The sequence below is a fragment of the Myripristis murdjan genome, chromosome 15, assembly GCF_902150065.1.
Source record: "Myripristis murdjan chromosome 15, fMyrMur1.1, whole genome shotgun sequence".
Lineage (NCBI taxonomy): Eukaryota > Metazoa > Chordata > Actinopteri > Holocentriformes > Holocentridae > Myripristis > Myripristis murdjan.
Genome location: NC_043994.1, coordinates 12,391,600 through 12,416,794, shown reverse-complemented (window position 1 = coordinate 12,416,794; position 25,195 = coordinate 12,391,600). Strand labels below are relative to the sequence as shown.

General features: G+C 42.6%; 1 protein-coding gene across 1 annotated transcript in view; it reads right to left on the bottom strand.

Annotated features, from left to right (window-relative positions):
• The window catches only part of sdccag8 (SHH signaling and ciliogenesis regulator sdccag8), a 52,523-nt gene that overhangs the window by 2,219 nt on the left and 25,109 nt on the right, over positions 1 to 25,195 (bottom strand). The window contains exons 14-16 of the mRNA XM_030070396.1: positions 22,113 to 22,240; positions 16,821 to 16,929; positions 14,301 to 14,432 (exon numbers count right to left, since the gene is read on the bottom strand). Coding sequence (XP_029926256.1) covers positions 14,301 to 14,432; positions 16,821 to 16,929; positions 22,113 to 22,240 — 369 coding nt within the window. The remainder of the gene's footprint in view (positions 1 to 14,300; positions 14,433 to 16,820; positions 16,930 to 22,112; positions 22,241 to 25,195) is intronic.

Genomic DNA, 25,195 nt, shown 5'->3' with positions numbered 1-25,195 from the left:
CCAAACAAATGTCCGCCCACACTGGAATACGATAACTATAAGCAACATATAACTTTTAAGTGTTGGAAAAAAAAAAAAAAAAAACACGCACAATTTTGGTGCAGCGGTGATTCGATTTAGACAAAAGTTTGCATTCTGGCATCTTCAAAATTGCCCTCATTCAGAGGGGACAACATGTTGACTGTTGCCTTGTTTTCAGAAAGCCTCAGAGAGAAGCTGGGTTGATTTTCCCTCCAGTCTAAATGCGTGTGGCTGGATATTGAATCAGCTGTGCCAAAATCTTGTATCTCTCAGTTTTCTTCGTTTGCCAAATTGCTCAGTATTCCATTATATCACCACACTGTCGCCCCGCCAAGCCAAGAAGAGGTGAGCGCAGTCAGATAGCAGGTAAACACTCTTAGATGCTGATGGTGAGAAAGTAGGGGGTGTGTGTGTGCACAGTTACGAAACGATGTGTTGATCATTACTGGGACGTCCCAATTAGTGCGGGCCCCTCTAATGCAGCCTGGGTGTTTGTCAGGTCCTGGAGACAATGAAACCTTTCACTGCACACTGGGGCCGCAGTGTGCGTGTGTGTGTGAAGGTGGGGGTTTTCCAGCTGGGGTTTGGGGGTTGATGGGATAGGGTGAATGAATAGTGTGTGTATGAATGTGTGTGTGTGTGTGTGTGTGTTGGTGAGGTAGCATGTCAGATTATTTCCCACCAGCAGCTCATTATTTCATTCATTCATTCATCCACTCATTCAGTCCGCCAGCCAGCCCCTCTGCCTCCTCTGGTGCAGCCATCGACTCACTCAAAACACTGCTTGACCTCTTACACACACACACACACACACACACTCTTGATAATGAGGTAGAGGAAGCTTCTCAGCACTGGAATGCACATTTGCATACTCACCCAGCCATCCATATATTTCTCACTCTCACACTTTTTTTTTTCTTTCTGTGAGCCATGAAAAAAACTCGAAACGGTTCGATATCCTGTTGGCTGGTCAAGCTCAATATCTGAAATAGCTTCACTGCACTAAGATGATACAGAGTTAGTCATGGAGAACAAATTTCGCTGCATGCTTTGGGACTCTCAGCGAGCACGTTATGTATTGATGTGCAGTTTCCTTCATCTGTCAGCTTGTCCAAGATTAGGATGAAGACGATGAAGACAGACAAGGGGGGGAGTGAGGAGAGATTTGTAGCTGGGGGCAGAAATGAAACGAGGAGAGAGAGAGAGAGAGGAAGAGGGAGAGAGAGAGAGAGAGAGGGGTAGCTTGGGGGGGAGACAGATGCCCCTGCCCTGCTGGTTGTGTTGGCAGCGGTAGGGCTGTCTGTGAGCGACAGACGGGGGAGGCGAACATCCTGCTCTCCTCCACAATCTGGCCTCGCTAGACCTCGCTCTGCCCCCGCATTTCGCCCTGCTCTTCCACCATGGTCACCTCTCTCCGTCTTAAAGGGTCGCTCATTCCTCTTCATCACACTTTGAGGAACTCCCTCCGCCCCTCAAGCTTTTCCTCATCCCTTTGCGTCCCCTTCACCTTGCCCAGAACCTGCCCTCTACTTCTCACCTCACTTCCTTTTTCTCCCGTTTTCATCCAGCCATTTCGTTCCACTCCCGTCCTGTGCCCATCCATCGTGGGCTGAAGGCGTGCTGGACAGCTTGTCCCAGCGCTGGAGGGGAGGCCCTACTGCTCCGGAGGCCAAGGATGATAATTCCCTCCCCCTCCTCCCCAAAAATCGCCTGGCAGTCCTACAGCCTGCTGCCAAGCTGTCCTGGCTGGGCAACAGCGTGCCAGCCACCCCCATTCTCTCCCTCCTACACCACCACACAGCACCACAGCATGGCACAGCAGGACACTGCCACGTCACACACTCACACACACACACAGACAGATCGAGCCCTGCTGAGAGCGAAGACACGACACAAAGACGCAACCAACATGCCGCACACTGTAATACAGCAGACATCGGCCACACACAAACACATACACAGTAACGGACCTAAAGGTCAGAAACAGTGGCCGTTGTTCTAAAGCTGCAAATGTTTCGTGAGGTAAGTGCTGACAACGTGTCGACTCACGGCCTTTAGCCCCACGACGCACTGCTAATCTGAGTCACGCTCAGAAAACTCCAATTTGAGTAGATGTTCCATAGACTTTGAGATAATCTCTTGTAGAAACAGAAAATGCAGCATAGTTTGTTTCAGGGCTATCAGCAGATATTCAGTAGAGGAATGGGAGATCAATTGTTGGCCTGCGCTGAGTCCACTGCATCATTGTTGCTTGCCAAGAAGTGTTTTCCAATGCTTTCTATCTGCTAAATGTGATCTTCAACTGTCTTATGGTGATGGTTCTCAAGGATTTATTCAATTATTGATTCAAAGTGTGCATTGCCTCATTTCTCTGAAGTGTGACAGCCAGCCGAGCCGAGGTAAAAAAAAAAAAAAAAAAAAAAAATGGAATTAACCGTATTGATCAGTTTTACTGGGCTGAGCTTCCTGACAGTGTGTGATCTTAAAATTCCCCAGCCTACCTGAAGAGCTTTGGTTGTGGAAATATGGCCAAGTGCTTCCAAGAGCAGCATTTCCTGAAAAACAGAGAATTCACGCCACACTTGAACATACACTTTATAATCTCCACCTGCCCCTTGTGTGACTGGAGAGGACTATGTCAACACCAGACTAATTTATCAGCCAAATTACATCATATTGATTTGCCTTAGATTCAATTGTTATTACCTACAAAAAAAATCAAGCATTTAACACACTTCATGTTGACATATTGAACATCTATCTGTGATTCCATACACTTTTTGCAATCGGTTTCCAAGACAGAAAACACAGAAAGGCTTAGATGATGTCTGAGGTTTAGTGGCATACTTTTTTTTAAATCAATATATTTTTTGTATTTTTTTTTTTTTTTTTTTTATCAAATGAACAGCAAAATAAATGAGTAGTTGAGTACATAACACTGCCCCTCTTTAAGTGTGCCAGTCTTTATTATTGACACTACTAAAACTAAGAGCTGTATTGATTGATTTTGGTAGTTACGTGCTTTTTCCAATTAAAATCATTCCGAGGTAAAATGAACTGCTTAGAGTGCTTCGTCCTATGAAATGGGTGGTAAGAAAACTGTGGGTTCAAATCTCCGCCCTGGTCTGTTCTTTATAAAGATTTCTTGATCTCCTTGCGTGAGAACGTGTGGATTTCCTCCCACAGTCCAAAGACATGCAGGTGAATGTGCCTTAGGAGTGTCACGATATACAGGCATTCACAAGAACAGTGAGATTTAAAAAAAAAAAAAAAAGAAATCTGATATGTTGATATTACAAATATAAGATCATGTAAATAATCTAGTGCCTGTTAAATAATTTCGGTGTCTTTACGTTTTCATTTCTCTCCCTCCCCCAATGCTACACACCCACACAGCCACACCTGACAGACTTGCTCCACCTCCCGACACTCGTATTTTGAGTGTAATTCATTTGCCAAAAAAGACAAAATGTGCAAAACGTGAAGTTAAAGAAGAATTTGACTAATGACAGTATTTTTTTCCTCCAAATTTTCTTTAGATATAACGATTATATCGTCATTGTGAATTATTTTGGCCTTGATGATTGTGCAGTGAAAATCTGATATCGTGACAGCCCTGGTGTGCATGCACTATGGTACATGACATGTATGAGATGTGGTATGGTATATATATATATGTATGGCATATAATCACCTGTAAATACTGTAGATGCTGCAAAACTAACAAGTCTGATTTCACAACCTGCATGGTTTACAGCACGCTTCCAGAAACACTTCATCATCACACCTGATCTCAAGCTGACTTTGTTTAAAAAGAAGTCAAATAAATCAAAATATCTATTTAAAAACAAAATATCACTTTTTTTTTTTTTTTTTAATTTTGATTTGTGTATTTGCATACACAGATGTCTGCGGGCACCTTCACAACTCTGTGACTTCACTGGGAGGCAGTCTCAAAGTTTTATATTATTTTACATTATTGCTGGCACACATCCAAAATACTGTACCATGAGTGATTGTTCATTGCCACAGCTGTACCAACCTGTAAACATATCAAACAAACCTCTATACTATAAATGCAGAAATACTGCTGAAATGCTGGCAGCTAATCAATGAGAGTGCAAACGAGCCAGTAAATCAAGCAGCTGGTAAATCAGCCGGTCAGGCCATGCCCTATGAGACATTTCTACAGCCTGCAGGTTGTACGCTGAACGCAGGTTTATGTAATACGGTAAGTAAAAGCCTTGACCCTGGCACACACATAAACAAGCCCAGAGCTCAACCAACCTAGTTTGTCTGGCCAGGACAGGCAACCTCTGGCCTTCTTATACAACACACTCTCTCTCTAATCCACCTCTTGTCTCACCTTCCCTCCCCAAATCCAGAGGGGGGATGTGTATGTGTGCTAATGTGTGTGTGTGTGTGTGTGTGTGTGTGTGTGTGTCTGCGTTTGCGATTAAAGTAGCGCTCCTTCCAGCAGCTAAAGTAGCAAATCCAATAACTGGCCTCTATCGACTGGCACACTCATTAATTAGGGCTTAATACGGCTTAATGCTCGGGCACTGCCCTACACAAACACACACACACACACACACACACACACAAACACACACACATATACACACTGCAGGCTGTCTCGCCTTTCCCCACAGCTTGGAAAAGGCAAGGAAAAAAGGTTGAGTGGATCAACGGATGGATCGGGGGTTCGGCGGGTAAATGAATGAATAGGTGGGGTAATAGTTGCTGAAAAGGACGCGATGGGATGGACGGTTCTGGGCTGGGTGAGATGCGGGACAGTGTGTAAGAAGGATGGAGGGAGAGGTGGGAGGGATCCAGCGCTGGCCTCTACTGCTGGCCTGGGTGATGGGGAGGAGGGACGGGGCGGTGGAGGTGGAGGTGCAGGAGGGGTGGGGGTAGGGGATTGTGTGGACGGAGAGCCTCCCCACTGACCTGGTGAAAGGACACCATCTGCTGGATCCCATGGCTAACTGACACACATACACACATGCACGATAACACACACACGCATCACACAAACAACTATGCTGAAGTTGAAATAATTGCATTATCCTCCAAAAATACCAAAAAAAAAAAAAAAAAAAAAAAAAAACCACACTCCGCGCGGTGCATTTCTGAAGCACAGAAGCAGCAGCAGTTGTAGCGGTGTATTCGCTCTCCACCAGACATAATAAACCAAGTTTTGCTGGGAGGCAGTTTGGAGTAATTTCCCCTGACAGCCTGATAATCAAACTCTCCTCACTATCTGCACCTCAATCCACCGTGCTCTCTATTGACTACTGCTACTGGGGAGATTAATTACAACACACACACACGCACACACACCCGCGCGCACACACGGTTGCCTCTCTGCGGTATACATCAGTCTTTGCCCACAGCTAGTGTCTAAACTCTTGTCTGAGTGTGCGTATTTGTCTGCATGTTTGCATATTTATTTACAGGTGGGAGCATATATCCTAAAGCCATGGTCCAGAGGGAAAGTGCTAATGTCATGTTAGAGAGAGCGAGGAGGCGGGGGTGCAGGGGGGAGACAGGGGTGGGGAGGGTTGGGGGATGCAGACAGACAGACGGTAATAGAAAAAGAAGATAGAATCTGGGAGCTCTATACAGGTCTATCATTCAACAGCCCCATGTGAGTGAGTGAGTGAGTGAGTGTGTGTGTGTGTGTGTGTGTGTGTGTACGTGTGTGTGAATGCATGTTACTCTGCAAATGAGTCAAGCCAGTATTCATAACATATAATATCTTCAGCAAAAAGCTCTTATGTTTACAAAAATAAAGGCTTGAAAACCAATTCACCAGCACAGACAGTTTGTTTTTGCTTCTAAAAAGTTACACTCCAGATCAGATATATTGAAGTCCACAGAAAGAGAAAGCCGAAACACAGCCACTGTGAGTCGAAAAAAAACAAAAAACAAAAAACAGGTGTAGTAGTCAACATAAGGGGCAGTGCTGAGCACTTCATAAACTATAATGGCAGTCAATGGGGCTAAATGCTAAAAATGATCACTACATTTGATTCCAAATATTTACCAGTAACAGGATTATTACTGTCATCATTATACCGACCAATATTTATAATGAAGACATAATTATAAGCTGAAGTGAAATCCATGGTTGTGAAATGATGGCAATTTCAGAAGACTTAGCATTAGCAGGCTATGTGCCGTTGAATGGTGGGATAACAGGAGGAAAAAAGACATTTACTTTTTTTTCCAATAGAAAAAAGATTGAATTCATCTAAGCACATAAAAATGTGTATCTTCTTTACTACTGTTTGGTAGTTTTCACAGAGTACACAGAGCAAAAAAAATATTATAATAATATGGATAGCTAATTTTCCAACTGATCGTGACTCTAATTAGCTCAGTTTTAGCGCTCTACGTTGCCCCTGGAGATGGCCTCACATTTTCTTATGAGTGAAATATCTCCCTTTACAGACCATCTCTGGTTAAACTGACGGTGACTTACACTCATATCTTCTAGAATCACCCACTGACAGAGTAAGGAATGCTTTCAAACAGTCTTTTCTTTATTTTTTGCCATGAAATTACTCTCGGATGAGATTAAGGTCAGTTGCAATTCAAAGAACCACAAGATGTGGGAAGCACACACATACATTCGCCCAAATCTCAACCCTGACCACAGTAACCTTTGACTATCTACACACGTGTGTGTGTGTTTGTGTGTGTGTGTGTGTGTGTGTGTGGTATAGGCAGGGGGCCTTGGGGTGAAGAATGCAGGCAGACGGCCTTGGCTTGCCTGGTTACAACAATACTGCCAGGGGCATGAAGGCTGCAGCTGCCACACACACACACACACACACACACACACACACACACACACACACAAACCATATTTTTCCCAATCCCAGCCCCACCATCCTCACCCTCACAGCTAAAGCTTGGCTGGCACACAAACTGCACTTGAGGACGTGTGTGTTTGTGTGTGTGCCTGAAGGCCATGCCCCTCTCCCTCTCCACCAACCTGTCACGCCAGTTGTTGCTCCTGCTAACACGCACATTTGACATGGGGTCGAGATTGGTGACACTGTGGGTTTTGATCGGCGCTCCAGTGAGCTGAGATGACAGAGGAGGGGGGGCGGGAAGTCCTGCAGGTCCCCTCTGCCACAGCTCAACATGGTGTGGGTGCGCTCAAATCCACTACCTAACTTTAATGCTTTAATGCTTTTATTTTTCCGTGTTGTCCATTTATTTACTGTCCTCCAATTTCCACTGACTAACTGCTTGATGTAGGCAGAGGTGTTCAAATGGTTTTATAAAAGTCATCATTGGTCTACAGGTGCATTCTCTTTGGAATAATGCGCTTTAACTACTGTTCTATCAGTTGCTCAATAACGCTTTCACACCAGCACAATGCCAATTTGGGTGTGAAAATGCTGAAGTTCTAATTACAGGATATTGTGAACTTGTCCTACTGACTTCAGCTCATGCATCTGCACGGTTTAACAATTTTGAGCTTGAGCGGGCACGTAAATTAAGGGGATAGCTCAAGTCACACTGCAGAAAAACTCCATCTTCAAAAGTCATTTAGTCTCATATTAAGTCTTAATCCTGTTTTTTCTTAAAACAAGTGAAAAAAGCTGCCAGCAGGATGAGATAATCCTACTTATCTTTCGCCAATGCAAATCAATTTGCAGAAATTTGTTGAACCATGTCTCATTTTCTTGATACTAGTGAGCTGATCTGCCTTGTTTTGACATATTTATACTTCTTCCCAGAGAAAAATCCTGAAACAAGTGAACCTGCACCGGTTACAAGTGGAATTATCTCATCCCACTTGCAGATTTTTTTTTTCACTTGTTTAAAAAAAAAAGATATTTTTGAGACTGAACATGAGACTAAATTTAGCTGTTCAAGAACACTAAATTAATGACTTGTTAAAACGGCAATTTTTTTGAGATGGTAACTTATAACAGCAAAAGTGGATGTTCGCCACAGCCATTATACTATGCTATGGAAATTGATATGTGTATGATTTAATGAGGTTAAGGAGCTAAAGGTGGGTTTCATTTTATTTATTTTTTTTTAAAATCCTGCCATGATACTCTTGCAAACATTACAGGAAATGTTGATGTGCAGAAGTGAACAAGTTCAAAAAAGGGTTCAACAACCCAAATGAGCTCAAATGTTTGACACTATGATATGATCGCATGGTTAATATTCATATTAAAACAGCCTGGGAAAAATATTTACATCCTGATTTCACAAAATGATGCAGGCAGCAGCTCTGGATGAACACAGATATAATTTCAACTTTAATTTTGGTGATATATTTACATGTTTTCCAACGTTGCCACAGGCCATTGTATCAATGATAAATCACAGACTGCCATGAGCCCTGTTAGCTCTTTTGAAGTCTTGTGTTTGAGTGTTAGCTTCCCTGACACTCAAATGTTTTGTTTCTGTTGCTATTACTTTTAACATTTTTCTAAAGAAGGGGCAGGTGTTCCTGCACTAGTTTTCTAGTTGTACTTTTATGAGGTAGTGTTAGCGAGTGTCACTGACTGGGGCTGGAGATGTGACGCTTTGCTCAGTTAACGCTCCAGCTTGCACGCCTCTGGCTACAGCCCGACATCTGAGCTGCAAATCTGTGCGATGTGTGTGTGTGAGTGTGTGTGTGTTAGAGCTGTAAAGCCACCGTTTGACAATGCTCTTTCAGCAGGCCGCCTTGCGGTCGCTCCCGGCTACAGAGGCCAGCTGGGCAAGGCAGACAGAGACAGAGATGATGAGGAGGGAAGGAGAAAAAGACGAGGTAGGAGGGAGCATGATTTATCAGCGCCATCCAGAGGTGAGAGCGAGAGCCTGAGAGACAAACGGAGAGATGAAGTAATGAACAACGGACAACGGACTACACCGTTTGGTTCCTCTTCTGTCTTCATACTTTGGAGTTTTTCCTGCATTCCAAACTGTTGAGCAGCTCATATCTGAAAACTACATGCTTTCTTTCTGTCTTCAAATATTAAATGATTCAAGTGTATTTGTCTTCAGAAATCCCAACAAATGAATAACTGACTTCTCTTAATCTTCTGGAAAGAATATTTATAACAAAAGTATAAAAAGAAACAGTGGAAACTCAGAGTCAAAGAACCAAACTGCTAAAACCACAAATGTTCCTACTGAATACTGCAGGACTGCCTCCCTTGTAGCCCTCTCAATTTTCCTGTCTTCATGAAAACATGAAAAATATACATGTGGAAACAGAAGGCCTGCTCTTACAAAATCCAGAAACAGAATATAACCTATATATGATATGTTTGCAAAATATGGTATGAGGAAAACTGTTAGTGAAAATGTGAATGCTTCAGTGCTGAAGCATTTATCAGTCAGAGGAAGTGTCACACTCCACAAAGGGCCCTTGTTCATAGTTTGCACCATTTCCCATCATCTCACTTTTATCCTCCCTCTACTGTATCTCTCACATATACAGATGCAAGTGCATGCACACACACACACACACACACACACACACACAGTCACTCACGCACAGATGAAACAAATGAAAGCCCTCCTTTTTTCCTCTGCCCAGCCTCTGCCAACTTAATTTGCAAATGAAAAGTTTTGCGAGGAGCATCTTCTTGCTTCTGGGGCATGGCAGCACACTGTGTGTAGGGGGGGGTGAGGGGTAGAAGGGTTTGACAGTGTGTGTGTGTGTGTATGTGTGAGTGCGCGTGTGTGTGTGTATGGCAGGAGCCCAGATGAAGCAGCCCTCGCCCAGGGCTCGCTGTCCGCCTGCGGTAGCAGCAAGCCTGTTCCTTCTTCCTCGGCCCGCCGCGACCATTTGTTCCATTAACCAATCTCCTGGAGCCTCTGGTGCAAACACACATACACAAATGCACACACGCACACACACATCCACAGGCATACATACTTCAACAACTGCTTGCACAGCTCACGCCACACATGGCCCTCCATCCCCCCTCCATACTTCTCCTTCCCTCCCTCATCTCTCTGCTCTCCTCCAGACGCATGCACCATCTTTCTTCGTGGAGGCCATATGGCCCAGTCAAGCCTGTGGATCTAGCGGCACATCTGCGTATATGTTGCTGCTCTCCTTAAAGGGCTATGGAGTGAGCTGCATACTCACAAAAGCACACACACACACACATAGTGCGTGCACATACATGCACACACACACAAACAGGGCTGACAAACACATTCTGCTGTCACTATGTGTGGTGTTGTGTTGGTCCGTCGTGTATGTGTGTGCGTGCGTGTGTGTGTGTGTGTGTGTGTGTGTGTGTGTGCATGTATGTGACCTATGTGCATATATGCGTGGTGATAATTGGTGAAACAGCCTGTGAACAGCTGTGGGGTGAGAGGAGGTTGTGCGGTGTTTGGTGCAGAGGAAAAGAAAGGAGAAGAGGAAGAAGAATTGGGAAGAGGAGAGGCCAGGGCAGGAGAAATGAGATTACGAGACAAAAAGAGATAAAAAGAGAAAAAAGGAAAAGAGAACAGGAGATAAGGAGAGGAGAACGAAGTGGAGGAGAGGAACCAGGAGGAGGTGAGGGGAGAAGAGTGGTAGGAGTTTGGAGGAAGAGGAGAAAACAAAGGAGAAGAAACCAAGAGCAGAGGAGAGGAAGCGTATTTGAAGCATGTGTTGGCAACAAAGGGGAAAAGTCACAGCAGCCTCCTCTCTGTCCTCATTCAGCAGCTGGGTTTGTATCGCCTTCACTTTAAAGCTATGTGCCCAATATGATTTAGAAATAAAATTAAATATGTTAAAAAAAAAAAGGAAACAAATTATTCTGAAAATGTCCTAAAGAAAAAAGTTTACCAGATTTTGTCTCCTTTGGTCAATAAAGTAGAGCCAGGCAGACAGCTCCAGAGACGGCTGTATGTCACCCCTCCTATGTGTTTTCTCATTTTACTAAATTGGGTTTAATTATATAAAAAGCATTAGTTGCTGGGCAGTTATTTCAGTTTGTTTTCATTTTAGCTGTTATTCAGGAGATCTTTTCAAGTACAAATAAAAAAAAAATCAAAACAATACTGTGCTGGCACATGAGCAGCCTCGAGTAATGAAGAAGCTCAAGTTTTCAGATATCTGTTTCTGCAGCTACATTACAGCATGCTTTCTTTCACACAAGCGAGCACACTGCTACAAGATTCACCACACACGGCACACTGCTATTCTTACTGAGATCTTACATGTTTCATCCTAATCAATCGGGACTAATTCAGCTGTCAGGAACACAAATCCTTCTCATTTTTGTCTGAATTTAACAACATTGCCCAATTACTGTAACAAATTGGCTCATTCTGTTCGACTATGCATTGCAAATGCAAAAAAGAAATGTCATTTACTATTGATAGAAATCCCTGAATTCAAGATGTCACAAAAGAAAAAAAACCCAACATGAATCCAATCCCTTGCAAATGTTTTGCATCTCTAATTAGGTTGTTGTGTAATATGTATTCTGTGCTTTCTCACAAACATCACCTCCTCACTTTCAGTCAGAACAGAGCTCTCCTTAATTGTTACCAGTGTCAAGTCAACATAGATCAATTTTTTTGCTGCTCAGATGTAAAAGAACAAGAAAAAAATATGTACCTACTGAAATATTCAACAGTTTAAGTTCAAAATGAAATGTATGGCTTAATGAGTAAAATGAAAGTGAGCAGATAGAGCAGAACAGCAACTCTGACTCCAGTTCCAATTGTCCTCAATGATGCAAAATATACATTTAACTTAAATCTAAACTGCAGTTTTGTAACTTTTTGGCTAAGACTACTCCACCTGAAAACATACACTACGTTCCACTTAATCATTTACAGTAACTGCCATTTGCCTTTTTCCTAACTTGCTCCTCTCCTCCTCCGTCGCTCCTCTCTCCATTCTATCCCTTCATCTCCAGGAAAAAAAAGCCCCTACAACACCGAAATAGTGAAATAAATAAATAAGTGGTGCAGCAAAACATTGTGTGCTAAAACCCCTGTGTAGCTTGGCAATCAGCTCGCCCATGTAAAAAATAAATCAAGCTGATTTTCCAAATGTTTCGTGCGTGGCGCGCTGTTGCCGCTCTTCGCAGCACAGATTGCGGGCCGATGGAGAGGCTGTGGGGAGGGGCGGGGCGCTGGATATCGAACCCACTTGCACCAGCTTGTTAACACGTACACCTTAACCCCCGAGCGGCGGGGCAGGGCGCCCAGCGAGAGCACAGGGCCCACAGGGACCCGGGAACGTATACACAACGTATGCATGAACACACCAAGGCCTCGGAAAAGATGCACGCAATTTAATACGTGCAAAATACCATATGTGAAGAGACTGACATGCTCACACATAGGCGCAAATGCACATGCACATAAAAAACACACATTCAAGGATACAAAGTTCAGGCCTGCCGATAGGTACATTATTATTTGAGTATGATATCAGCGACTGGGAGACACAGCTTCTCTGAAACACAGCCTACATAAATAGATCCTTTTTTTTCAATTCAAGTTAAACGTAATCGTGTATGATGATTTCTATGGCAGACAACAAATGTTTAAGAGTTTACCAGTTGGCCTGTATGGGATTAATTCCATACATACCACATATGCTCCGTCGCACCCTAAAAAACATAACACGTATATGCTCAAGAAGACGTATATACTTCACAAATCCAATATGCAAAAAAATATAACATTTGCAAAGAATTTTCTAAAAAAAATGAAATACAAAAACGTGGTCAAGCTGCTCAACAGTCGTTCCTAAAAAAAAATGAAGCATCTACACTCCGTGTAGAACTGAACTCTAAAGAGATTTTTAAATATCTGGAGGATTCATCAAACCAAAATAAGTGTCAAAGCAGAAAATAAAACCCAATAAATGCCAAGAGTGATTATCGTGGTTCAGTTGGGAGAGAAGAGAAGTTAGGTGCCAACTTCCCAGCCAATCCACTTTTGGCAGTCGGATCCCTGCTCTGCTAAACCTCCTGAGAACATGCCATAGCAACCCTGACACACACACATACACACACACAGACACACACACACACCCCACTATAACATATGCGTGTAAACATACAGAATATTCATACTTCACACTCCTTGACAACTTACTTTGTTTTTCTTTCTGCCAAACACACACACACACACACACACACACACACACATATACAACCAGGAGACAGCTGTGACTCGGTAAACTTTGTGTTTTTTTGGCAGTGTCTCCCTGTCGACAGGTTAACACCGGTGGGTGGTAGACAATATGTGTTAGAGAAGGAGCAGGGGAACAGGGCTGATTCTGTATGTGTGTGTGTGTGAGTGTGCGTGTGTGTGTGTGAGGGTGTATGAGGAGGGGGTAGGGGGGCACAGGGGTAGCAATCCTGCAGAGTGGGGCAACAACACCCACACACCCTACCCCACATTGGCAGTGCCAGGCTGTATGCCAGGCGCCCTGCGGAGACACACACTGACTGTGCCCTGCACTTAGGGAAGAGAGGCCCCCGCATCACTGACACAAATACACACACACACACACACACACACACACACACACACACACACACAAACACACACACAGTCAGAATAAGCCAAAGATGGAAGCAACAAAAACCTGATATGAAGGCTACAAAACAGACCAACCTGTAATAAAAACTTTTCTTGTCATTTTTATATTTTAACACTAATTCAAGCCTCAGAAACATTATTTCGATCCTGAATCAACAAAGCAATAAATGATTAATAGTAAGTATTAATATTTTCTACCGTTTCTACATTTTCTACCGAACCATTTTGAATTTCAGCCGATTGAGCCGTTACTTGTTGTGTTGTCAAATCTTTCTTACGTGCAATTTCTGTCCTGTGTGGGCCACGTTAGGTGATCCATGTGAGCCTAGGTATGGCTGGGTGAGTCTTTCCAGTACATTTTGGGCAAAAAAAAATAAGAGCAGTTTTTCATCAAAAGACAGCAGAGTGTGCAGCCTGAAGCAGTAGAAAATGTTGGCACCACGCAGGCTGCAGTAGAAGAAAATGCCAATGCACCATAAACCACTGCATCAACAAAAAATGAGTTAGTACAACTGTATTTTTTTTTTTTTTTTTTTTTAAGACAGACTGGTTGGTGATAAGGAGTTGGGGAAACGATACTGTTCTGTTCCTAAATGTGTAATTTCAGAGTTAATGAAATTTGTCCCTCTCAGGGACAAAATGCCCCTGACAATCGGCTCATGAGGGCCTAAACTGCCCTCAAAGCTAACATCTCATCCTGGTGTGTAAATCTCTGTTTTTGTGTACTAGGTGTGTTTGCGTACCTGTCCTTCATGCGCTGGTGCATGCGGCCATGCTGAACACACTGCTCTTCCATGTTGGAGCAGCGAGCTCTCAGACTCTCCACTGTCTCCTCAAGGTGGAATTTCTCTAGGGACAGCTGCTCCAGCTCAATCCTACACACACACACACACACACACACACACACACAGAGTAACTAAGAATGCTCAGATTGAAAATGTGTTTCAGTCTCAGTCAGCTTGTATCACCAATTTATCTGTAAATGTTGAACATTTACTTTATCTTTTTATAAGATTAATTTCTGGGTAGTTTGAGATGCAACTCAAAATGAAAAAAGGCTAAATACTGATTTTTATTTCTTTATATTTTTTACAATATGAAAATCTGCCTGTAGTTATGATATTTTATTATTGACTGATACAGTGCATGCTTGTTTGCTTGATTTCTGAAATTGTTTCTGGACATGTGATAGAGTAAAAACACACAGTCAAACAGAACACATGATGTTAAAAATTAAGTATAGGGAATGGTTGTGTTTTCCAAGCACAGGATGAAACACACTAGTTGATGGTTAAACAAACTGCAACCCAAACTGATCACATTTCCAGCCTCACAAAACTGAACCGGCCAATCTGTAGAGACCGATTATCAGCCTCACAATTAGAGAGACTAACTGCTGCTAACGATGTCCAATTCGTCAGAGCATGTGTATTTGTCTAGCTCTAAGTGTCTCAGTGTCTCCAGCTTAGCCTAGCTGAGGCCGTCCAGCAGGACTTTAACCGCTACATTGGGCATGGGACTCCAGGAGCTCAAACAGCCCTGGACACACATCACGCCAACACCACAGAGCTAAACTACATAACACACACATATAGCAGATGCAGGGGCTCTGTGTCTGCATGCAACTGTTTGTGTGTGTCCGCAGTGCGCGGTTTGTGCTTGTGTTGCTGTGTAAGCCTGCATGTCTGCAAGTGAAAGAACAGCTATAGAAATGCACATGATGTATTTTTGAGTTCATACTGTGTGTATGTCTTAGGTCTATAGGCAAATACATTGTGTGCTTCTGTGTGTGTGTGTACATTGTGTATACGTGTCCTCTGGCTGGTGAGGCCAGGGCGGTCTGGCAGGGCCAGATTGGGGGCCGTCATGTGACTAATGTGCAGCGCAGCTCCAACAGCTGACAGGACACTGGGCTCAGGGTCACACACACACACACACACATACATTCACACACACACACAGGCAGCCCAGATGGAGAGCTGGGCAGGCCTGCTGTGACTACTGTAGCATCAGGTTAACAAGAAAACAGGTCAGACTGGAAATCAGAGTACTGTATGTCGACTCTGCACATTGACACTTTCTCTGTCCGAACAGCCTGCATTGATTATGTATTACCTTCCACAGAGAAACGATGGCATGAATTTGTACAAGATACATAGATGCATGTAATCATGCATGCATGAGCTATGCAAACAAGCACACTTTAAAGACACCTCCACTCCAAAATGTATTTTTCTTATGTTTATTCCCCCTAAAAAGGTTGTCACTTGAGAGGTGTTTTCAGATTCCTTCATGCACACCCCTAAAGCCAGCTAAAATCTAAGATTAGACGTACCCAGGGCCAGCTAGATATGGTACATCACAAATCTGTCAGCCAATCCCATCAGCTGACAGGGTGGTGCTTTCCATTTCATTAGCACCACCACTGTCGGTCACGTGAGTGGTTTATTTTCAAAAAATAAATAAGACCAACTCGCAATGGATATTTAACACGAATAATATTAGTGTAACTTAGATTTTCGCTGAGAAATATTATTTTTTTAAATGCATAGATTATCAAATACAATGCAGGTTACAAGCTGGTGTGCAAGCAGGTAGGGGGGTGTGCAGGGACTATTTGTATCTTCATAGATCCACACATACTAAATGAGGGCAAGGTGTAGAGTTACATTTAAGCTGTTTTAAGGCATTAAGTGATTCTGAATATGTAATATTGATGAACATGGATGACATTGATTTCTAGAGGTTTAATAAATGGCTGGATAATGGCTTTAAGTCAAGATAAGGCAATGACTTTAAAAGAAAAACACAAATGAGTCTGTAAGTTAGTAAGTCAATCAATGAGCAGGTAAACATGCACAATATGTGAATGAATGAATAATAATAGAATGAAGTTCACACACACTCTTGTAATAAATAATCAATAAATAATAATCTGTATTGCAAGAGCAGCATTCAGCAACATCATTATATAATTATATAAGTGTTTATCTATACACCAATACAAAAAAAAATAATAAGATGTGCAGTTTCCTCTGCTTACTCATGTGAATAAATGTGTGACTGAGTGAGGAGAAGAATGATTTTGCGATTGCTTGAGCAAAATGAGTGAGTAGGTGAATAAGTGAGTTGTGGTGGTGTGGTTGTGAGTGAGTGAGTGAAAGAATGAATGAAAAAGTTAGCTGGGAATGAGAAGGGGGAAACTGTGCACATGAATAAATGGATGAATGATTACAAAAATGAATGAATGAACCTGTAATGACCTGCTTTTTTCTGTGAGCTCTTCGAGCTTGGCTCCCAGCATGCAACACTCTTCCCTCAGCTTCCGGATCAGGGAATTCTGGGAACTCAGCAGACCATCAAGCTCTCCAACTGCAAGGGATCATGGGAAGTCCAGGGGTTATTGTGAGGTTAACTACAGTAGATGATATTACACACTATGTGGAGCTGTCAAAAGTCCCGGCTTTCTAGAAAATAATATGAGCGAGAGCGATACCTCACTGAATTCTAACATTTTTGTTTTTCAGGCCACGTGCATTCACAGAAGAACGAGAGCTGTCAGTCTTTGGAATGAGCTGCCCTGAGGATCTGCTGTCACTGCCGCTGTCACTCATCTCCCCTTTCCTCCTGTAACCACATCTTGTTTATATGTGGACGCTCGAAGGTCATAGTTTAATGGTGGAAAGCAAACTTACACCGGACCTAAAGGCTAGAAAACTCTTGCTCTGAATGCCTAACAATTATACATCAACAACTGCAAATAAGATAAAGAAATTCCCTTGTTTGTTCATGTGTTAAAGGTGAATAGCAGTGTCATTTGGAGTTATACTTACCACAATCTGCATCTACATTACACTGTCCAAAATCAATCTGTATTGCACGTGGTATGTAATTAATTTTAGACATTTATTTATTTAATTATGTGTTTTTGAAAATCTAAACCTGATGGTCGTCCCATCTTTAAAATAACTGCTGTCTGGACTATCAAAGACACCCTAAAGGTAAAAAAGGAAAGAAAATTTAAAAAAAAAAAAAAAAAAAAAAAAAAAACCTAAAAAAAGTTTGTAAAACAACATATTTTTCACAGAGATGATTTCAAGATGGAGACTCCCCACTTCTTACTGTGGGTGTCACATGATTGACAGTAAAAGACTAAAATAAGCACAATAAATCAAAACCTCTGTAATAACCAAATTATGGCTTCATTAAGATGGTGTAATTTTTAAGTCTTCTGAGGTTAATAATACTGTACAAAATAAAAGTCACACTACATTTTCAAGGACATGTGGTATGTGAGTGGTGATGACATGTGTGATGATATGTGTCCTCTGTGAAGCCAGTTTTAGTGGTTGATCATCGTGATCTCAAGCAGAGTTAGGTGTTCTAATCTGCCTGCCTTTAAAAACTGTATTTAATGACTTAAGCAAAGAAAGTTCAACATTATAATCAAAGACTGACAAAAGCAGACAAAAAGCAGGTGAATGAAATCTTTACATGTACAGAGACAGCAAATATTAGTGACTATTCACAAGCCCACACAGGGAAACATGAAAAAGTAGATTTCATATCAAAGTAAAATAAGGCTTTAAGAATGAGATCAGTGATGGGACAGATCATGTTGTGCCAATAAATGTCCTAATTCACAATTTGAAACTGTGGTTGCAAGCTTTGGAATTTGTGTTATATTATCTGATCTGTATGTGTTAGAGGGACACGGATTGAGGGGTCCAGTGGATTAAAGTCACATTCTGCAAATTGCAGATTACAATGCAGATTTAAGTTTTCTTTTTACCTGAAGATTTGGATTTTTTTTTAACTTCATGCCTTTGTTAAAGCTCAGTTTAGGGTTGAAGCAAACACATTTCATTGCAAATATGTCTTTATGTCACATTATAATCCAAACTGTCATGGTAGAAAATAACAATAAAAATAATACTCTCTTCAAAAACAAATAATCTTTTGATCAACCTGCTTGTTTAATTAAAAATAAGGATTAAAAATAACAAAACTCACTTTTCCTGGAAAGCATCAGGACTACTTCTATAGCAAGAGTTACAGTATTTAGACGAGAGTGCGCAAACAGGTCTCATACACCACAAGACCACACCTACACTATGGACATGCTGAGAAGAAATCTATGGTAACAAACACTGTGGCAAAAAGAGAGATACATATGTCTCTTTGAATGTATTCCCAAAAATGCCTTTGTAGGCAGTCAACATACAATCAAAACTGTTCAAACGACAGGGGGGAATGTACAGAGAAAAACAGAGGGAAAGAGAGAGTCAGGAAGTACAGAGAAAAGAGAGAGCAAATATAAAGCGTGAGAAGGGTAAAAAGAGATGGAGAGAGAGGGAGTTGTTGTTTGAAAGCGCTTCCTTTCTCCTTTCCACCCTTGCTGCCACGTCCTCATCCGCTCATGGGGGCCTCTTTCTGAACAATCCAACACTGGGCTTTCATCATTCCTTTGAAACGGTCCACGTTCCGCTCTCCAACATATGTCTGTTCTTTTAAAATAACAATGGCTGCCGTTTGGATTGAGGGAACGATCCACCTGCTCCAGCATTCTGTTACAGTCAACGGAAACCAAAAAAAAAAAAAAAACCAAGGACTCGCAGTCTTTGAAAAAGTCCCTCAGACTTTGTGCAGAGTTGTTTTGTGTACAGCAGATATTGAGGGAGAAACAAGTAACTGTAAGAAAAAAGTAGAAGGGCCGTTCAGGTGGATCCCTGTGCTGAAGCTGCCTATACAGCACACCTGCTGGTTTTAATCTGACTCTCAACCTTTTTAACACCCTTGTCATTCCCGTCATCCCCTCTCCTCTCCCATCACCCTCCATTGTATAGCACTGATTAACACAGAAATGCTATAAATATGTTTTTTTAAAGAGTAACTAGGAATGGGAGATGTGTGGAGGCCAAGCCTTGGGCCCATGAGCAAGTCATATCATGTAGTGTGTTTGATTCTGAGTTTGTCTATCCCACTGTCATCCACCTTTTAATGGCTGGACATGGTGACTACAAAGCAGCTAACTCCAACTTTTTTTCCCTCTTCCTCTATTTAGCCTATGTCTCCACATTGCTGCAACGTATAATGCATGGAGGGCATAAATTGGATGCTACAGACCATAAAGCTAAACCACACAAACCCACATACACACACACATGCACACACACACTGAACAAAGTTTGGTCAGTGCTGGAAAAGTTGCATGAAGAATGCTAATTAGCTGAACAGGCTTTGAATGCGTCTGGCCATGCGTAGGCCAAAAAGAACCCTGGGACACAGAAACACAGCAGAACTGGCACTGGAAACAAACAGAGGAAAAAGAGGGAGGGAGGGAGGGAGGAAGGGAGGGAGGGAGAGAAACAAATATCTGATATCATCTAGAGGCTGCTCTGTCCACATTCACTCAAAAAAGAAACATAAAAAAATTTCTGAAAAAGGTGGGAGGGAGCGGAGAAGACGGGAGAGAGGGACGGGTAGACGGAAGGACAAACGGATGGACAGAGAGGCTGGATTTGGAGAGCAAGAAAGCTAATTATCCAGCTCGTCTGTTGGGTTGCACAGGGAGAGGAAGTGATGCGAGCTACTAAAGGACGTCCACCCCTCCCTCCCCTCCCCCGCCACAGTTTCCTGCTGTGCTCTGATGTCAGCTCTCTTTAGACAACATGTGTGCTGCCGACACGCGCCAGAAACAAACCCTTTGTTTACCCCCCTTCCCCTCCCTCCATCCCTCCCTCTCTCTATACCCCCCCATCTTTGTTCTGTGTACCAGCAGGCTCCCTAGTTGTTGGGGGGAACCACAGGTAAATAAAAAGAGAAGAGAGGGGAGGGGGGGAGCGCGAGAGGCTGGTGGAGGGTGGGGTGGGGGGTGGAGGGGGGGATCCAGATGGTGCAACAGATGTGCTAGCAGCAGCAGCTCTGCTGTGCAGACAGACAGGGAGCTCAGAGCCAGGGTCTCTCTGCTCCGCTCCGCGCTGCGCTGCTTTGCTCCCCTCACCTCCTCTCTGCTCTGCCCTGCTTTTTTCTGTTCTCAAATAAATAAATAAATAAAAATCAAATCAAACCAAATATTGTCTGTTCACCTCTTATGGGTTCTGTTTTGCTCTGGCCTGTTCCACTCTTTTAAGTTCAGTTCAGTTCAGTTCAGCACATATCAGTAGCACGCTGGTCCATCTCTTCCCACTGTGCTCTGCTCCGCTCTGTTTGGTTGTGTTGGTGGGGAGCAGGGCGGCATAGTGAGTAGGAGACCATATTTCAACCGGAGGAGGTTCAAGTTCCTGGTTCAGCAAGTGTCCACCCCACTGAAGTGTCCTTGACAAGACCCTGAATTACCGTCCATTTCAAGGTGCTCTGTACCCAACCCTGACTTTTGACCTCCCTGTGCAGGGGTTACAAATGAAGAGAGTTCCCTGTGGGAATCAGTCATGTTACATGTTGTGTATGGCTCTGTCCTGTCCAACTCTGCTCTGTTTCGCTCATCGCTACTCTGACATAACCTTGTCTGTTATGCTTTATCTTGCTGTAGTCTAGTTTTTATGGTTTTTGCTTCTCTCTTTTTCCTTCTCCTCTTGTGATTTCACCATCACCTCTATAAAGCCACTTCACACAGAAATTCTGCCACATTGACAGCAACTCAACACCCTCAACAAATTTATACAACATTTCTGTCTGTGCTCATTCATATAGACCATAAAAGGGGAGGGGCAAGTGGAGTAGGTGAGGCACAAAAACATACTTACTTAAGTTATGTTTCTTTTTTAAATGCAGCAGAACACAGCAGATCACTGTCTTAATTTCCAGTAGTTTCCACTGACCAGAGATTTTCTTCTTCAAATTTTCAACTCTTTAGGAACAACATGTGAAAGCAACAAATCTGTGTCCATCTTCGAATCCAAGTAACACTATAATGGCTTGTTAGCTGATTGTGCATTGACTTATGTGTACATAATGAAGATCTTCTGTCACACAGTTGTACCTGCTTGACACAACAGTCTTACGGGTTGCGTTCTCACTGCTGCCCTGCAGAACATTCCCGCAGATTTTACTAGGTAACAAGTGGCACGACTACAAGAGCAGAATTTTCTTGAGCTGTGATACTGCTCCTGTTCACACTTAATCTTATGTTGTAACAGAGTGCCAATGGAAAAGAGGTTCAAGATAACTTATATGTAGGTGGTCAGTGAGACTGGCTAACAGTGATATCTATCACAAAGACAAATGTAAAACCTCCTGAGTTACAGGTGCAGGTGCCACCAGGCTTGATGTGACTAACAGGAGTGCAGGGATAATGTAGGAGGGGTGGAGTGAAAGAACTTAATGTTATAAGTACTTCTGTGACAAGCACAAGGAGGAGGAGAAAGGACGCACTGCTACAGGATAGACGTTTGAGGTGATGATATCTTTGCAGATACAGTGGAACCTTTGGTTCGTGTCACAGATTTGGAAGTAAGTTGATGCAGAGAGGTGTGAGGTATAACACAAGCGAACAGTGTATTTGGTCTGGACCTCCGTTGAAGCCCACTGCCAATACCAGCGGCTGCAGCACTGACCTATCTGCTGGTGTTTCGCCTCCGATTGCTCTAGCAGTGCAGTCAGCTCGCCCTCCCTCTCCCGCGCTGACAGGTTCACGGCTGCCATGTCCTCCTCATGAGACCGCTCTGCACTCTCCTTCTCCTGTCTGAGAGAAGAGTGCAGAAGATGGAAGGGGTGTCAAAGGAATATTTACAAAATTCTTGCAATTATTACAAAAGATCCTGGGGATGTACTGATTCATAAATTAGAAACAAAACAAAAGTGTCTCTCTGAAACTAATCACATTAAGTTCACTTAGAGAATTGGTGTGCTAATTAAAAATAACCTGAAATGAAATTTCAGGAATAATACAAAAAATATTAGCAGTAAAGTTACCCCTTGATCCTAAAATGTTCATCTTGGGGTTATATCTTCCCACCATGACCATACCAAGAAATAAATACATCCTTAAATATATGCGTTTACTCCAAGCAAGGCGCTCAATTGCCTTATCATGGAAGAATATTCAGAGACCACAGGTGGACCAATGGCTTAGAGAAATGAGTAATTGTTATGCCATGGAGGAGATAGCATATATTCTGAAACAGAAAGGTGAAACCATTGAAAAAATCTGGGTCCCTTGTCAGGGGCGCCGTATATGGGGGAAAAGTTAGGACAATTCCAAGGGCCCTTGCCTGAAAGGGGCCCCCAAAATAGGTAAAAACTAATATAAAATTATTAAACCATCATCGAGTAAATATATATATATATATATATATATATATATTTATTTTTATTTATTTATTTATTTATTATTTATTTTTTTTTCATGGGGCCCAAAATTCCTGGTGGCGCCCCTGTCCCTTGTACCCAGCTGCTGGGAAACATTAATAAATTATTTATGTTATAAAGTAATGACAACAGGAATACATGAGAGATCTGGCTAACAGTTCTAGAGGACCATACGTGCCACTGACTTCTCCTTGCTCTTCACCAGATATGGAGTATGTCTATGTCCAATTTCTAATAAATAATGAATACGTAGATAAATGTAATAATTTAAATATTTAAAAAGGAATTAATAGGACAAAGCCATTTTGCCAGTGATCATCTGTGGGCCACTTTAAAGTACTTCTTCAACTGATGTGATCATGTGTGCTACCTGGGATACTGTTGTGCCCAATTTTAATTTTTTTCATCATCATCATCAGCAGCAGCAGCATTATTAATATTCTTCTTATTATTATTATAATTATTGCCACTACTACTATTAATTTATTTATGCATTTATTTATCCTTTTTCTAATTTTTCAGTTTTTTCTTTGTTTTAATTCTTTTTCCTCCTCCTTATTTTTTGTTTTCTTTTTATCAATTTTGTGTAAGGTATGCCATGTTTTGTCTTACAACTGTGTTGTTAAAACAAAATAAACACATTTAAAAAAAAACAAAAAAAAAAATGGAAAGACCATATTCAATCAATGTCAAATTAGTATCACAAATGTAGGTCTATAACATGACTGGGCAGTGTTGTTTTTCCCACCACCAACAAACTATTCAGAACTTATCAGTTAATACTGATTGGTGGCCATCTGATCAGTGCACATCTAATGAATTCCATCAAATTCAACAACTTGCTGGTGAAGGATACGCATGAATGAGATGAAATGAAAGAAAGATAGACAGGCAAACAGGAGAAAAGAAAGAGTGAGCAAGCGACACAACAAGACAGAAGGAGAGAAAACGAAACAGCAGAAAAAGAAACAGAGGACAGAGAGGAGGATGACAGAGAGGGGACTCAGGAGGGGTGGAAGGGCAAAAGTGTCAGGCCCCCGTCAGTCTGAAGACCCCTGAGTGATACTGCAGCTGTCCACAACACACACACACACACACACACACACACACACACACACACACACACACACAACAGGGTACCACAACCGAAAAGATCTATGGTCCATTACAGAAGGTCCACAACAAGATTTATTTTATCCGCTGATTATTGTGAGCTTGTGAACAAGGCGAGCACTCTGTTGCTACACGCCTATAGGAAGTGGACAGTCTACTCAGCGATATTCCTTTCCTCAGGAGCTTGTTGGCCTTTTCGTTTCTAGTATGTTTATGGATGCAATTAATGGTATAATATCACTACGTATTTAACAGAGCACTTGGTCCAGCTAGAATGCCAACCTGTGTGACTTATTTGGTACCGATCGAATCACTGGAATCTCTACTTTCATTTAAGCAAGCATTACAATTGAGGGAGCGAAACGCAAAAAAGGTGGTTCTCTCTGCTGGGGATGTATTTTGGTCACATCTGAACCAAGCCCAGTCCAATTCAACTATATCCAAACCTACCCAAACAACAGAGGGACAGACAAAGAAAGAAAGAAAAGAAAAACTACAAAGACAGAAAAAAACTACAAATAAACAGAACTCTTCCTGAAGTCCAAGGCGCTAATGAAGAGAGAATTCTCCAGTTTAAGTGAAACTTTCTCCCCTACAGCGCTTGGCCAGCATCTCTAAAGTGACCCGCGTCTGTCTGTTCCTTCGTGTGTGTATGTGTGTGTGTGTGTGTGTGTGTGTGTGTTCTCCTGCTGTCCTGCTGTCTGGGGTGTGAAAGCGGGTGGCGGGTGTGCAGGGGACACTAGGAGAGTGTGTGTGTGCGTATGAGTTTGTGTGTGCGAGTGAATGAACCCCCGCTGGGCTTGAACAGCAGCCTGAGCCACCAAAGCGCACACCAGGGCTCAGCGGGAGATGGCGGGCAGGCGTTGCCAGCCATTTGGTCCTGTGAGGGGTTCCAGGGGGCCGTGTGTATTTGTGTATGTGTACGTGTGTATGTGCATGAGTGTGTGTGTGGTTGGGGGGAGAGGCAAGCCTCACACCAGACCTGTTTACCCACCAATTAGCATCAGACAGACAGCCAGAAAGTTCCAGCAGTCAGCAAAAGAGAGGTGGTGAGGAAGAGGAGGACTATGAACAACAGAAGAAGACAGAAAGTGAGAGAAGTACACAGTTGGCATCTGTTTGTCCTCGCTCATCTAGTTAACCAATATTTCACAAGTAGAGCACAATAGCGCAGTACACAACAGAACAGAATAAACAACTTATGGGCCTTTGGTTC